Source organism: Amblyomma maculatum, chromosome 8, assembly GCF_055883805.1.
Source record: "Amblyomma maculatum isolate TAMU_Amacu chromosome 8, ASM5588380v1, whole genome shotgun sequence".
Taxonomy (NCBI): Eukaryota; Metazoa; Arthropoda; class Arachnida; order Ixodida; family Ixodidae; genus Amblyomma; species Amblyomma maculatum.
This window is the reverse complement of record NC_139351.1, coordinates 125,187,435-125,204,760: the sequence shown is the minus strand read 5'-3', so window position 1 is coordinate 125,204,760 and position 17,326 is coordinate 125,187,435. Positions and strand designations below refer to the sequence as shown.

General features: G+C 44.9%; 1 protein-coding gene across 1 annotated transcript in view; it reads right to left on the bottom strand.

Moving 5' to 3' along the window:
• Positions 1 to 2,293: 2,293 nt before the first annotated feature.
• Positions 2,294 to 17,326, bottom strand: part of LOC146182482 (A disintegrin and metalloproteinase with thrombospondin motifs 10-like) — a 60,426-nt gene continuing 45,393 nt past the window's right edge. Inside the window, exons 16-17 of the mRNA XM_084576005.1 lie at positions 3,457 to 3,568; positions 2,294 to 2,733 (exon numbers count right to left, since the gene is read on the bottom strand). Of these exons, the coding sequence (XP_084432131.1) occupies positions 2,294 to 2,733; positions 3,457 to 3,568 (552 nt within the window). The remainder of the gene's footprint in view (positions 2,734 to 3,456; positions 3,569 to 17,326) is intronic.

Below are 17,326 nucleotides of genomic sequence, written 5' to 3'. Positions count from 1 at the left end.
ACTGAACATTTAGGAGAATATATCAAGTGACGCAGGTTTTGGTTAATAGAGTAGGGGTTTAAAATTTTCTTCGCGACTCATCAAATTACTGGGTTTCTTTAGGCAAATGGCAGATGAGTTAACTCCCGGGGGACCGGCACCCTCGATTACTCTCCGCCAAAAGCTAACCCTATCAGTAACCAATCAATGCTTCAACAATGCTTTAACTAACTGAAGATTTTTAATCTAAATAATAATAGAGTTACTCACTTCGGTTCACCAAAGCGTAGTCATATATGGTTACAAAAGAAAGTCATGTAGCTCTCAAAAGAGGACCCCACCACGGTGGCTCAGTGATTATTAGGGACTGCTGATCCCAGGGACGCGGGGGACTCGATCTTCGTCGCAGCGGATGCTTTTCTATGGAGGTGAAAAGCATGACACACATCAACTAGGCGAGAACCCCAGATGGCCAAAATAGGATAGGGGGAGAGAAAGAAAAAAATAAAACATGTGCAAGAAAACATCAAGGCAAACTCGTAGATAAAAATGACAACCGACCTGTGAATAGACATCAGCAATGATCCTTGGCTATAATTGTAATGAGAATCACAGCGAGCAAGAGCAGACTTCTCAAGAAAACGAGTAGACCTTGTTTATTTACAAAAAAAAAAATAGAAAAAGAGCATAATGAACAAGGGTATGGACATGTGCTTTCCTGTACAAAGCAGACTAGATTATTGCCGGGATTCTTGAGCGACATCACGCACAATGCAGTGGACATCAAGTGGAATCGCCTCTGCTGATTGGTGACTTCACCTTCCCTTGGGTGGAACACGGCTCCAACATCTGCTACATTACGCGGTACCAATGCAGAAACACGTTACCTTATCTGTGTTGTCCTCCCAAACAAGGCTCCTGTGGACACCTTCTATAGACTGTGATGCCTCGACGACTCGGCACACAAGGATCTCCATTGTCCGGCCCTTCTATTCATTCCATATATTTGGCGCTGATTTGAGCTGTTGCAAACGACTGGCGGAGAGAAAGGCACGCGAAGGATGGCGACGAACAGGTAAAAGTTTTTATCTTTGACTATTCAGCTGCGCTGGAGCGAAAGATACGAGGTCAAATAATTCGCTTTGTTGATTTTCTTATTCTCATTTATACTTCACTGAAAGCCTCCGGATGAGCCAGAACAGCGAGAACCTTGGACAGCCCAAAGGCGGTAACATTGCGCCCTATTTAGTTCTGTTACGCCTCAAGGATAGATTGAGAAGTCAGCGTGTGCGTTATTTGTTGGCACAAACGGTTTCTCCCACCTCCATAACAATGCGGGTCTGTGTGCGTTCCGTCCATTCCTCAAGTAATTCAAGTAATTTTCAACAGTCGAAGTTGTTTGTAAAAAACGCCCTAATAGCAACTACTTTTGTTGAAGCCCCCCGAGCAATGTTAGCGATTTCAGGTGCTCCTGAATAGTAAGGAATGTCGTTCGCACTTTCGCCCTGCCACAGGAAAGCAGACGCTGTGACAACACCTCAAAAGCATTCGCAGTGGATTGCCAGCATACGGCATATTCCCATAAAACTCTGCAACAGTGCATTCTCAAACGTATTTTTGCTCGATATTTTCTGAAGTAGGTGGTGATTTTGCACCTTCAAACAATCCTTCCAGTGGAACCACAGCTAAAAACGGATTTCAAGAGATGTCACAGACGTAGAACTCGGGCAATGTTCTCAGTACAACGAATCTTTTTTTGCAACCGTTCCAGTAATTAATCAATGCGCTTGGCAATGGGAGCCCTATGCTGCGATGGCCACATTTTTGCACGCGACGAATGCAACTCTCGCTTGATACTATGAAAACTTCCCCACAGACGAAGACTGATATCCAACAAGAGGGCTGAGTGGAGCTGGTTGGTTCATTTTGGTCGAAACGACGGCACAGTGCTTACAGAGTTATGCAAGGTAATTGCCCCGTCTATCAGCGCTGTTTCGTAGTTTCGTCCGATTATTGATACGAACGATCAATTAGAAACTGTTTGAGGCTGAGATTTCTGCTCCTTTCGATCAGTGCTGGAACATAGCTCGCATTCTAAGTACTGACTTGCAGATGGTTCCCGATAAAGGGGTGTGTGTGCTTTTTATGGTCGTGGCAGTTCTGAGACTCCGTGGCTGGCAAAAATTAGACGAGTAGTCCGAGCTGTTTCAGTGAAAGGTAGCCGTCCACTCGTCGCATAGCGCAGCCATCTGCTTCGATCCGACTAAGGTTGATTGCGAGCCATCGAATGGCCTCTAGCGTCATTTTTGTAACGTCATCTAGGCTTGTCCGTTGGAAGCGTGACATAGTCCTTGTCTGCGTACTCCTGGTCTTCTGATTCGTCCAAGCTCATGTCCACTCGCGTCGTCTGCACAACGCCCACGGGCAGCGAAGTGTCTTCGTCGTAAACGAACGCGGCGTCGTATACGGGAGACGGGGGCGCACGCAGTGAGGACAGGGGCCGGGCGTTCTGGAAGCGTGGCTCGACGTCCACGTCCTGGAGTAACCACAGTGAGCGGCCTTTCGAAGAGGCCGTCTTGGAGGGCTCCGGTTGGCACACATGGTTTTGGCAGTAGAAGTCCTGGTGGCCGTCGTTGTGGCACCAGGAGCCGTCCGGGAAGAAAGATCCACCCAGGTCGTTGAGCTCGGTCCGCGGTGTGTACCAGGGACCGTTGGTGATCTTGCAGTAGATGGCGCACGCCTGCCATGGCCGAGCTGCACAGTGCAAGAGGCGGACAGGAGATAAAACATGACGGTTACTCCAGCGTATCACCTAACAGCGACTCTTTATGATAGGGGCATGGGAGCCCAATTGGGATTGTTTATTTAAAGTCTACTATCTGCCTTGTCTTGTAAGTGCGCGGAACGTCACTTAAGACTGCCACCTGTAACCTCACTGTGTTCGGTACACTCAATGCGAAATATTGCCATGACATGATTAAATGAACACATGCTGACCAACCAGTATGGTTTGGTGTTGAGCCAGTTCTGTCAGAATCAGAAAAACGTGGCCTTAAGAGCTGTTGGTGCTATATACGATAGAAGGCAAAGCAGAAGAGTAAAGCACTGTCTTGTAGTAGGAGCATGCTTGAAGGGGACGACTACTTTTGATCTAGCGCCGTATGGAAAATGAGTGGCCAGCTACAAAAGCTGTTGCAAGAGTTTGGACTTATTTCGGTGCGTAAATGTGCGTGTGAACACACTTGCATATTTTCATTTTTTAATACACATGATATGCCAAGGAAAAAAAAGTACTTATCCTACACGTTTTTACGTCGGTCCCAACCTCTTGAATAGAGAAACATAGCTCTTGCTGTAGAGCTTCCGCCTGTAGTCACTTGCATGACGAAATCGCTGGTCATAGCGTACTTTTCTATTCCGAGAAGGTGTGACTTCAGATGACATGCTTAGGAGTATCAATCGTAGTGTTGGACTTACACGGGTTGTGGCGAACTTGAGCTCCTTTCGAAGAGAGGTCCCGGACAAGGGTCTTCCACTCGGAGCACTTTCCAGTCGCATAGGTCATGGGGTTTTCACGACGGTGACAAATCTGCGCAAATACCGCAGAGGTCACCGCTATGGTCTCGAACTGTATCCATCGCGCAATTCTTTGTTTTTATGACTGAAAAGAATTAGAGAGGGAAACTGGAGCTGACATGCGGCTAACCTTTTTTGTGTAAAACCTTAAGTGTAGGATAAATGTCCCTGCCACTTTTCTTTTTTTTTAGAGCGCAGATATTATTCGTCCGTTCGGTGGTTCAATCACTTCGCCGTTGGTGCCACTGCCGGTGTCACCGGGCGAATGAGATCCACAAGCTGTAGAGAATTTCTCAGAAGAGAAAGAAGAGCCATGAGCTCTGCGCCGCTCACTCGTTACTCTTCTCTTATTCTGAGAAATTCTTTTTGGCTTGTGCATTGCGACTGCACATACATACATACATACATACATACATACATACATACATACATACATACATACATACATACATACATACATACATACATACATACATACATACATACATACATACATACATACATACATACATACATACATACATACATACATACATACATGCACACATACATACATGCACACATACATACATACATACATACATACATACATACATACATACATACATACATACATACATACATACATACATACATACATACATACATACATACATACATACATACATACATACATACGTACATACATACATACATACATACATACATACATACATACATACATACATACATACATACATACATACATACATACATACATACATACATACATACATACATAAGTATTTCTCAAATTCATTGCCTCACTAAACCACAAAAACGTTTACATAGCTGCGCTAAAATTTCCCATTAGGGAATAAAGCAATCTCCATTACAATTTTTAGCCACTTTATTAGCTCAATACTGATATAGTTGTAAGCGTATTGGGCGGTGGAAGGGCTGCTCCACTCTCACTTGAGGCCACATCGCTCACTCGTATACTTGTTTTCGTTTGAGCGTACATCTCACGCATTTTGTGAATGGTTTTTAAATTGCTTTAGCACCTGAAGACAACAAGGTTTGATTGAACAGGTGAATTAAAGCGAAAGCATATACAGGGTAGCGCTTTTAGGTTCTTTTATTAGCGCCTTTTCTCTCTCTCTGTCAACACTACACCACTTAAAGCAAGTATCTCAGCTTCAAAACCGTATATTCTGCCTACAATAATAACAGCTGTGGGAGTTCGTAAAATCGATTGTAGTTTTTTAAATCAGAAAATTTATTACGCACTGACTGTTCTCAAGCCTTAAAGCACAATTCGAATCAATGGGGCGACCTTGTGTTGTGCGGGATGTATATTCTTGCAGTGGACGAGAATACGTCTTGTTTTTGCCTCTTGGGACTTCAACAGTACAGACTCTATCTCACTATCGGCAGTCGGCGCTGATAGTTTTGCCCACTTGCTGTCCACTCCGGCCGGTTGTTTGTTATACAATGTGCCCTGAATTAGGGACAAAAACTGCTTATATTTTTTCATCTGCTTTCTAGAAAAATATCTTTCGGGCATAAAATGATTACGCTAATAAGTTTGCATTGAGCAATGGCACAGATTAAAAATAACTCCGGAGGTGCACTTAAGTGTACATAGCTGCAGTAATGCGAAAGCATTGCGAGCTATGTCACACCCCCTGGTGGATTCGCCCAGCAATACGCAAGCCAAACTCAGCCACACTCGGCCAGATGGCTTACGTGTACGGTGTATTTACGTAGGTTAAATGGAGGAGCGGCGCAGATGGAACTTCATGAAGACTGAAATGTTCAGTGCACAGCGAGACAGTGTTTTGCAGTTGGGACTTGATGAAAACGACGATGTTTACAGCACAGCGCGACGGCGTGTTGCAGTTTTACATGAGGCGTGATCGAAAGCGGTGATAGTATTGGTTTTCACAAGGCAGGCACTAAAGAAAAATAAAACGCGTATAATATAGCGCCATCAAGCCTCCGTCAGGTAAACTAGTCTTTTCACCCTGGTGCGGGTTCGAAGCCCGGGTGGCGGCAATGGTTTTTTCCTTCACTGCAAGTTCGGCCAGACAAGTTCTGACCGCAAATTCTGTCCACGCCCCTCATGAATCAAGAAATGCTTTAGCATTAAAAATGTTAAATTATGCTTTTTCTTATTACTATGACTGCTGGCTTCCTTATATTAGAAGGCGCAGGCAAAATACTATACAGCACACTTTTGATGTTTAAAATTTAGTTACGCGCTCTGTAAGGAAGATATGACTACTACTTGGGTCCATGCTCGAGCACACCAACGGCAAGTACCAAAGTATGTATAAAGCACTTTCAAACTTTCGTTCTGTAACACGTAAGAAACATTTATATAACTGATATTATATGTAATATTATGACCGAGACTGTACGTGAAACAAGCCCACCGTTTCATTATTACCTACGTATTGCAACAAATTAGTTGAATAGGTGCAGACATAACCTAAGAACAAAGGAAACGGCCCAACAGCGTCTTTCTAGGCGGCCTACTCGAGCCTCGAACAAAGCTTTCAATTGGGCACTTCGTAGCATAACTAAAAGGCACGACTTCATAAAGAAGATCGGGCGAGCGAAGGACAACAGAAAGAATAATCATGGCGTTGTGCTCCGACTTCTTTGCGCTTTCGCGTCACCTGTTCTCACTAGCCGATAGTGTTCGTACACTGAAGTGAGGCTTCGGTAGCCTTTTGTGGACGATGAACGGCAAAGCCCCGGCTCTCGCACCATAGCTTCTGTGAATACAGACAAAGGAAACAGTAGAGCACACCCAAACTACGCGCGCATTCAGTCGCCTTAAGGGCGTTAAGAAAAATAAACACGAGCCACCAGGGCGTGATCGAGCGCTGTCGGCGGGGACAATCGATGCAGCTGCGTCCAACGGCACGTTCACGGAGGTTTTCGTTTCTAGAAAGGACAGCGTTGCAGGCTTTGCGAGCGCCTTGCAGAAGGACAGGTGATCACGCACGTCGGACAGTTACAGTGATGCCTTTTGTGTGAAAATGAGCTCCCAATCGAAGTTCAGCGTCCACTTGATTCGCGTTCTCTTTGTTCTCTTTTAGGCATACCTAGACACCTCTAACCTCGGGAAGCACGCAGCAACAACAGAAAGCTAACCTCCGCTGTGAAAGGCGAATGGGTTATTTGAAGGATAACTATTTTTTTGCGGAAATTCACACTCATTGTACGTCCGTCGTTATTCGTGCGGTGTCATGTCACAATGCCAAGCCCAGTATTTTGCAGGCAATCTCGAGCTACTATACGGTCGATTTCTACGGCGATGCTGCAACAAAGGCATCGTTTCCGGCATTGACGGACCTGTCGTTGAAAGGATTGTTCTAATTCCGCTACCATTGAGACTTTCACGCACGTCGGCAATGATATCTGAGATCATACCGTCGTCACTTAGTGCAATAGTCTGCAAAACTCCCCCCCCCCCCCCCCCCCCTCAAAGAAATAAAAAAGGCCGAAGAATTACAGCAGCAGCAGCAGCAAACATTGAAATTAGGGATTTAGTAGGCCACGTTCCCGATCACAACATGAAAAGATATTGATTGTGTAAACAGTAATTACTTACGTAGGTAACCTAGAAAACATTGCCAGATTATAAGCAGCGCTTCAGAATTTCTATAAGTGTTTTAATGAAAGAGATCTCATTCTAGACATAGACCACATATACGAGGCAAATGTTTATTAGGACAGTAGGCGAGATTCTAGAATGGGTTAGACGGAAAAGTCTTAGGAGCAGTTTTCTCTGGAAGGGTTGATCATCTATGTATACCGCAATATCACAGCCGAAATTATAACCTTCTCTTTAGATGTGGTAAGGTCACGAAGCGACGAGACGTTTGGTCAGCAACTAATATATGAGGCCTCCACGTTTAAGAGGGAGCAGGAGGGGCAAACTCGTTAAACCTGAATTGCCAAAGGAAGATTACAGTCCTGTGTTTCAGCCTTTTTCAGAGATGTGAAAGGAGAAAGTTGCAGCACAATGGTGTGACCAAGTTAAGGATATCGTCGTCGAAATGTAAAATAATAAATGCGGATGGGCAGGACATATAAAGCGAAAATAGAGTAACCGATGGTCACTTAGGGTAACAAATTCAATTCCAATGTAGGCTTAGCGTAGCAGAAGGCGGCATGCACGAAGTTAGGTGGGTGGATGAGACTAAGATGTTTGCACTGGTCAGGTATATTCAGCCAGAAAAGAACCGGAGTAGTTCGAGGGATATAAAAAAGGCCATTTCCTTGCAGTGTGCATAGTTCGCCTGATGATGATGATGATGATGATGATGATGATGATGATGATGATGATGATGATATCAACCAAGATAAGTCATCTTAAAGTCAAGGAAAAGCATAGAACCCAAGGTAAACTATACGAAACTAAGGCACAACTATGCTAGCGCACGATAATTATTGATTATATCAGAGTTAAATTGCCCGCAATTCTTTAATCACTGATAGAGTGTGCCAGAGGTGATTATAATGTCTTTTATCCTATTTTATGTTCGGGCTTTCAGAATGACACTGACTGGCCTGGATACATTGACGTCAATAGAGACCTCATGCATTTTGAGCTTTAACAGTTATCGCTGTCTAAAGAGGTCGGCGGTCACGTGAGTGCTCCCGAGATAGCGACCACATCCGAGTTCCTAGGGATAACGTGATCGGAGACAGCACCGTCTCGAGAGGGCGCGCCCTTTCTATAGGCTGTTTGGTAAATCAGTTTTTTTTTTTTTTTTTTTTAGCAAACGCAGCTAGCCAATCATGCAATGGTGACAAAGGCAACGCGTTATCGACCTGTCTGCTGAAATGACGTTGACTACTCCAGAAAAAGCCGCGTGGCTGCCCTTGCGAGAAAAAAAAAATCTTTTTTTTTTCGCTCGGGGCAAAGGCTCCACTTGGAGTTCAAAGCAACATTCCCTTCGATTACAGGAGTGGTTGCTTTTCCATCGACGCCGATCCTGCAGACACTAATGCCTCCTATGTGCACGATACGTCAAATGCATGCTAAAACTGTACCAAGTGAAAGGAACGTTTACTGTCTCGCTATGGGTATCAAGAAAATGAAGAGTGCCAGATTTGAGCGTTGCGAGCATCGGATCTGTCATGACACTGTGCCACGACGCCGCGGTAAAGTGAGAAAAACACGTTAGCTGAAATACAGCCGCATCTGTCAGGGTTCAGGAAGAAAACAAAAAAGAAACTGCGTTTAAATGCGAGATCAAGCCTTTCGTTGAGTTCTGCAAAAAAGACTCGCAACGCAGACCATGGTATAAGAGTTAACACGGAACCTTAATGTCTATAATATATGCGGAACATATGAACTATTAAATAGCTTGTAGAGAAACGTGTTTACTTGAGATGCATGACAAGGACATTAATGATAACAGTCACTCGAAGTTCAGAGGAAGAGGCCCGGAAGGGGAAAAATGCTTCGATGGGAAGTACTCTTCATAGAGGGAGCTGTACTCTCATGCACGCCCTCCTTTTCGCAAGCCATATTAAGAACTGTGATTTCAACAATGAAGAAATGGTAGCCAAACTGAAATGCAGTTGTGATCGCCGACTGAGGAGCGAGGTACTGCGCTAGGTTGAAGCTGGAAAGAAATCAAAGTAACGTTTGAACAAAGGACCCCTAGTAAAGAAACCAAAATAACATTTTGGGGCATAGTCAATTGATTCTTCAGGAGTGACTGGATAGACATGAAAGAGGGGCTTCTAAACTTTGTCTGGTCCGCGCAAATGGGCCAAGCCCAGGAAGGCGCAGAGTTACCAAGCCTGCGTACGGTGCACTTCTGATGGCGAACTTCCCGAAACAGGTACCAGATGGGCCCTGGAACGTCTGGCTTCTGCTCGCGTCGCATTTTGTTGGAGTGTACGCCCTGTTCTAGTTTCCCTGCAAACTAGGCAGACATCCATGTCTATAAAGGCGAAGGAAACATAAAGGAGAACCGGAAACATGCTCTCAAGGCCCGCAATACACTCAAAGGAAACAGTCTAAAAGGTATGCTTACATTTGTATTCTTCATATTTTTACATTATGCAATCCGAGTAAAGATGCAACGAAGGAAAGGGAAGGCATCCGCCCAGACTGGATGACTTGTTAGTTCCGCCTTTGTCGCTCGTTTCACCTTCGTTACGGAGAACGCCGATTCCAAATAACGTGTTCATTTTTATCTCCTAAACGAAAGTTTGGGTGTTGTCGCCGCACAAATATTTACGGCTGCGAGCGGAGCATCGGTTGTACAGCCAGCGAATGCAGGCGCATGTGAAAAGTAAGGACACTTCCAAGAAGCGCGTCCCGTTTGCAGTGAAACAGGCGACGAACGAGTACCGAGTGTTAGTCGCCGGAGCCTCTGCCGTTCATAAAATTTATGAGTACTTGTAAACGCCCGGACGAGACTCAACGAGTTGAGCAGTGGGCCGTTTACGCGGGGTCAGTCAGTGGATCTCGTGTTTGTTCTCAACACCGTGCTTCAAAGACAACGAACATGTATATTTTAGGTCGAAATGGTAGCCTTTAAGGGCTCCGAAAACGGCACGCACTTTCTGCTTCGCCAGCTGTGGGATGCACAGAGAACACAACAAGAAGAGAGTGATTAATGGAATGGAATGTCGGAAAAGGATGCTGTCTGCGCGGGGCGGAATATATGGAGGGAACAAAATCATCGGACGTTTGCTATCACAGTAAAGCAAGTATGTTTAAGCTGCAGCACTTAAGTGGGGCATCAAAACGCGATTAAATTAACACGTATGGTTACTTACGGCCACTTGTACAGCAATCCATACCAGTTCACTCAGAGAGCAAAGTGTTACGACCAATAAATAACATATTCTGGCCACTATAGCAAGGCCAATTTTTCTGACAGCGATCATGAAGTCACTTCATTCTGACCTGTCAGTGTGGCGCACTGTAGTGACGTAGCGCGTGACTCGCCCAATTCTGGTCAATCAGTGTGTTGCTTTGCCTGACGTCATATGGCCGCCGCTCCGCTCTGGCCAATGTTCGCGGCGCGTCGAACGCGATGTGTTACGACAATATCGATGCCGCTTAAGCAGGAGATGTACCTACTAGGGTAAAAGCTACAGGAGGCACATACGTCTCCTTGCGTGCTGTGAATGTGTAAGCATTAAATGTTACTGCTTTGCTGTTTTGCTTTTCTTGCGTGGTTTTTTAAACCGAGTTAGGTGAAAATTAGCTTGGTTCGACATGTTTTTTGCGTGATTCTAGCATTTGATATTGAATTCCACTCATCGAGACTTTTTTAGCGATATATATGCTTGACGTTGTAGCCTAAAGTTTGATCGTTAATTAAGGACTATTAACGAAGATATGCAAATTGAGTTGTGGAAACGTCCTCGACATAAGATATATAAGGGCACATAACTTGATGCTATAGCGCAAAGTTCAATATTTAATCACAATTACCTAATTAATGGCAATAAAGTAAGAAATATATATTTAACCTGCCGTAATTACACTCAATATGCGCTATTCAACAATAACGTTTATTGATCCAGCGTAAAGTTCAATTTGATGAGAAGTAAATCGCAGTAATTAATTCAAACCCACTATTAGTCCTGTCCAATTGTACTCGAGATAAGCTATCCAACGATATAACACTTGTGGCTAATTCGTGTTCTACAATCCGTCTATTTTAAGTGAACTGACGAGAGCGCGTAATGTTACGCTATCTGAACAATGCTGTTTTATAAGCTTTACACATTGCAGGCGCTTTGCAGATGAGCCTTATGTCATAGCCTGCTGGAATCCTTGTAAATCAGGTTAAAGGGTCTCTTGGCCAAAAGGGTGCCGTAGCCAAACACGGTGAGAATTTCTCCGCCCTCTTGCTCACGGCAAACTCTGCAACTTCCTTCAATTTAAACATGTTACCGCTTCCTTCACCGGGCAATCACGTCGTTTTAGGGTATCAGTTTTATATTTTCAATTATATTTCCAGCCATTTACAGTGGACTTTTTTTTTTTACATGAACAGCATTTCATTACTTTTTGTCATTTCACATAATAACTATCCAATATCAGTCTTTTGAGCACTGTGGCCACAGATGCTCTTGCGCCAATGAACATTGCTAATGTTGCCTAAATTTCCGAGCCCTTCACTATACGGCGTCTCTCATAACCTGAGACGCATAACCTTAGAGTTTCTGTACAGGTGTCCCAAAAATAATAGGGAGCACAGTAACAAAGAAAATTGGTTTCGCGGTGCTCCCTGCCAGCTGATGTGCGTATGCAGAACTCAAGTGTTTGTGGACACCCGGATGATCAGTACCACGCTCTTCGTGTTCGCTTCATCAGCAGCCTGGATGAAGTAGAGGCCCTTCTTCAACAAACCCACGCTTCGTTTTATTTTTGGTGCTCCCGTACACATATTCCGTACACACATACCGTACACGGCACGCATTAGCCAAGTAATGCTACGAATGAAAAAAATGTGGTGGCTTTTTTTTGTGAGATGAAAAAACCTGTCGGTTGCAATTGATCACGCTATCGCATACTATTCGAACATCGGTGAAGCCGCTATGCGCAGAAATCACAAATTGGAAATTTTAAGCCGTTTGCAATGTGGCATCGTAACACAATGCAAACGTTTACTTTAGTATACTTTCTTGCCTGTAAAGGAGTCTGTATCAATGCAATATACGATGTCCAATACTAGGCATCTGTCATGTCCTGCTGTCATAGGTCGGCACCATGAGGAGGGGCTCACTCACGCTCACACTCACGACCAGTGACTCTCAACCCACTCACTCGCACTCACACTTATGCCCGCTGCCGTTCACCGCCACTCACTCACACTCACACTCATGGCCACTCCTGTTCGCGGCCACTCACTCACACTCACACTCACGGTCACTCTGGTACCCATCCACTCACTCACGCTCACACTCATGCCATTTCTCATTCATGGCCACTCACTCACACTCGCACTCATGGCGAAACTCATACAGGTCCACTCACTCACACTCACACTCATGCCCGATCCATTCACGGCCACTCACTTACACTCACACTCATGGCTGCTCCCATTCGCGGCCACTCACTCCCACTCACACTCATGCCCGGTCCTATTCACGGCCACTCACACTCGCACTCATGCCCGGTCCTGTTCACGGCCACTCACTCACACTCACACTCATGGCCACTCACACTCACACTCATGACCGCTCTCATTCCCGGCCACTCACTCACACTCATGACCGCTCCCATTCCCAGCCACGTGAGTCTGAGTGAGGCGATATGAGTGCACTCATGAGGGAGTGCGCCGACCGATGCAAGAAAGTATTAGAATAGAGCAGATAGGTTTACGCACGCTAAAAAAGCATTAAGCAGGACATTACGCAATTTGTTACTTCAGCTCTTTCGGCTCAGCCGTTAATTCAGTCTACTGGCATCATCTTGTTGTTAGAACAGTAGTAGTTTTTATTAAAAAAAAATAATAACACTTGTTAGGTTCCCATTTCTGCGGGCAAAAATCATCACTCCGTATAACAAATAAACTAAAATTAGAGCTACGAGATCTTTTCTAAGCGATGGGTCCGGCGTCAAAGTGAGCCGTGATTTTGGAAAACGATAAACACGAACAAGAATCGCGCATGCTAAACGCCCGTTTTATGTAGAGCTGTTTCACCCGCTGACATTGCGATCATCATCAGCCTGCGACAGAACATAGTGTATGTCTAGCCTCAAACTGTTCGAGCAGTCTCACTGTGCTCGCTCTGCGTCCGAACACTGACGAACACCGGGACGTCCTCTGATGTGCGGTCACGTGAGAGGAGTTGCCGCGGCAGAGGTCAAACTATTTTCTTTCTATTTGTTCTAGTTAAATTGAATCTTTCACTGAATCTGAAATTGTAATATCAATGCATTCCATATTAACATTATCGCGAGAAATCCCGGATTCCCTATGCAAACATCAAGCATGCTGTCCTTGCGTGTCGGTCGAATCGTACTCACTTCATAAGCGTCACATGCGAAAGCACTGATCAAAAATCACACTGCAACATCAACATCAACATTTTCGTTTGGCGCAAGCGCACTAAATTTAAAGTACGGTATCTCAGTTTTCCGCATGGCGATTTTATCCGGCAGCGTTTGAACATAGTCATCGCAGCTTTGGTAGCGCTGCCAAGAAGTACAGAGATCGAGTATAGCTCTGGTTCTCTAGAAGATTGTGTTCTAGAGCTCTGCATAGTATAGCCCTTTTTTTTTTCAGTTAATGAACATTTGTTGACAATATCACACTCCTGGAGCGGATGAAAGGTGAAGATTGCCGGGTCGGGTCTACTCGTATATTTCACTTCGCTCAACTTTTCGGTTCCCCGACGCGCGCTCTCGTTGCTTCATGTACTTCCTTTTTTCCCTCCATATCTATACTTCTCGTCCTGGCTTCTTTCGTTCTTGCCCATTCCTCCATCCAACTTGCTCGTTTTTCGCCACAACACTTCTCATATGTATCGCATTAAAGTCCTATATCTGATAACTCGGCAACACATAAATAACGGTCAAATAACACCGAACGCGACCCGTCGCCGAGCACGGCGAGCGCCCTGGCCATAAGATCGCCTTCGAGGAAGTGAGCTGTGAATTCGCGCACGACCTGGCGGAGACACTAGACAGGCGGCTGAGTGTGGACCTTTTAAAAAACCTTCTGACACAGTGGCCCATGGTTTACTCACTAAAAATGGCTGTGTACAATATTACCCATTAAGCGATTGCGCGGGTATAAGATTTACTCTGTTTACAACAACATTTTGCACTTTTGAGGACGAGAACGTACTTTGTTTACAAGTATTCTAGCCCACATGGACACAAATTCATTGTTTATTGCTCGCCAGCATGGTTTTCGAACGGCTTTTCGACGACTACACAGTTGATTGAATTCGCGCACGACCTGGCGGAGACACTAGACAGGCGGCTGAGTGTGGACCTTTTAAAAAACTTCTGACACAGTGGCCCATGGTTTACTCACTAAAAATGGCTCAAGTTGTATCACACCCAGCTCACAAAGGCGACTCAGGTTACTGGGAACGCTACTCCCTTCCGCACGCCAGCTACCTAAACAGGAAAAGCGAAGGACGCGGCCCTACTGCTGCTGATCATATTGTTAACATTAGCTTCGGGCTTATTCATCCTTTTAGTGATTGTTTGTCCCCCCCCCCCCCCCCCCACACACACACACACACTGCACGGGGACAAAAGCTAATTTTCCTGCCTTGCAGAAATTATTTCACAATGGTGGGGTGGGCTTATTTTCCAACAGTAGTTGTGTGCAGGGCTGTTTCGCCTAACCTAGGCAGAGATGCGAGGCATCTGTGGACCCACCGTGATTCACTCCCCCCTCCGATCCTTCTTCCGCTCTACACTTTTAACTCTTGACAACAGGACAGTGACGAACCTAGCCATGTCTCTTCGCTTGAGGCGAGCTAGGGGAGACAGGTACAATGCAATGCTTACATTCCGAAGGCCTGGAAGTTGCTAGCACTGTGCACAATTATTGTGCAACAGTTTGTTGCGTCGATGAAATGAGGGACGTCGTTTTCCGTGGCATGAAAGCAACCTCCTCGCCGAGCACTGCGAACGCGCCGACCACAAAATCGTCTTTGAGGAGGTGAGCGTCCTTGCCGTGGAAACCAATCTTTTCAAAAGACGACACGTCGAGTCTTGGTTCATCCGACTGAGAGCAGCAGCAGTAAATAGGAATTCGGGGACGCTACCCTCCACGTACACAATTGGACTCCGCGAAGGGATCGTAGAGGGAAAGCAAAGGCCCCTGCTTGCTGCTACGGGCCTTGCATTTCAGTCGCCCCGGAGGAAGGGATCGAGTTGGTCCTGAAAAGTCGGGTTCTAATAAATATTTTTGGTTGGAGATAGTGTTCCCGAAACTTCTGTTTCAAGAACCCAACCAGGCGGATTTCCGTCGAAGATGTTCTCGTTCAAATCCAGGCGAAAGTGGCGGCCGAGGAGGCGTCGCGCATGCGCAGTAGTGCTACTTGAAAAATGTCCATTGGTACATCTTAAGCACCCGAGCTGCACCGGCGCAAAAGAAAGAAATGCCGTTCAGAAAACTACTTCATATGCCTGACGCCTTCATTTAAGGCTTCGTAGATCGCTCGTGTTGCTGTGCATTCCCTTTGAACTGAGCATTCGCATGGCAAGGGCGTGAGGGCACTGCAAAGCGCCAATCAAAAAAGGTATGCGATATTCTAAACTGAAATAAAAAGAAAATTATGTACTGAAGATTGCCTCCTTTTTATACGAGCGAGAAGGAACACATAAAACAATGCAGAAAAAAATTAAAAGGACATACAATAATCGTAATTATAAAACTACTAGTGCTGAAAATTAGGGTTTCATTCAGACATTTTATTTGCGAAAGCCAGAGCTGGAATTCTCAGAGTCATGTCCCTCATATAAGGTTCTCTAATCTTTCAAAATTGGCCTTTCTTTGTATTATTATTTCCTTTGGGTGTATTATAAAGGCGCCCCTAACAGCGGTTACTTTGAACGCGGCTTTCACTAACAGTCGCAAGTCTTTGGATTTGACGACTGGTGGTGGTAGTGGTTATTTATGGAATAATCAAACGAAAGGAAGGAAAAGAGTGCTGCTGGCCGCGGCAACTCCTGCCTAAAAACTGGAGCAAGCGAGCTGCGACCGGCGGGAAAGCAAAGGGTTAGGGAGAGGACAGCGAATGGTTGTGCAGAGGGGAGCGACAGCAAGAAAGGACACGGGGAGCTTTGTACATTATTTCCAGTTCGCCTTTCAAGCACTGCAACACCGTAATAAATTCCCTGATATTTGGCCTGCAGCCTTTTTACTTCTCGTAGAAGAGACCATTTATTTTGCCAGTTAAAGTAAACACTATGGATAGCAGTCTAGAGCAGCAATAAATCGAATTGTATAGCATGATAGGGACAAAATATACAAGTAATGCATCATTCTTGCAACCAGTACAGCACAGACTACGGATTAACGTAGTACAACTGCTTGAAAGGTCCTATAAAAATGGATGTCGATCTCGGCTCACGCCCAATATCCGATAGGTCTCAACAGATGTGAAACAGGCCGAGCTCAGGCTTTCCGATGTGCCCCGGTCGTTGCAGTGCATTAGTCGGATGTTGTCAGTTTTTTTTTTTTTTTTTTTTAATTCTCGCCATGGCTAATTGTTGTCTTCTGCGTTTATAACGCCCTGCTTTTAAGGGACATAGACTGACGTTGGCTTTTATTGATGTGTTAATTAACAAAGATAGAACTGTCGTTTGCCGGAATTTCATTAAAGTTATATATACCATACTATAATCAGACCAAAATGGAGATTTTGTAGGGGGGAATGGCAAACGTCCTTGTCCTTTCTTCCTGTCACTCAACTCTTTTCTTATCCATCTTTTTTACTGTCCCTTTATTTCCGCCGCTTCAGTACAGGTGCTTCTGGGGATTAGATAGCAGATATCGGTGCTGATGAACATCTTTTTGCTTCCCTTTTTGTTTATGTGAATAAAACCACTTACTACTACTATATTACTATTACAGGGAAGGCAAAATATTTACCAGATATATCGGTATACCATCGGCTGTATTCACAAGCAGAATGCGATCATATCAACCACGTGCTGCCGACTCGGCAGCCCTTTCCGAGAACTTTCAACCCGTGATCGCATATCGCTTATAAATGAAGTATGGGGGTAAAATGTGCGAATTCTTGTTTTGTTTTTGTTTTT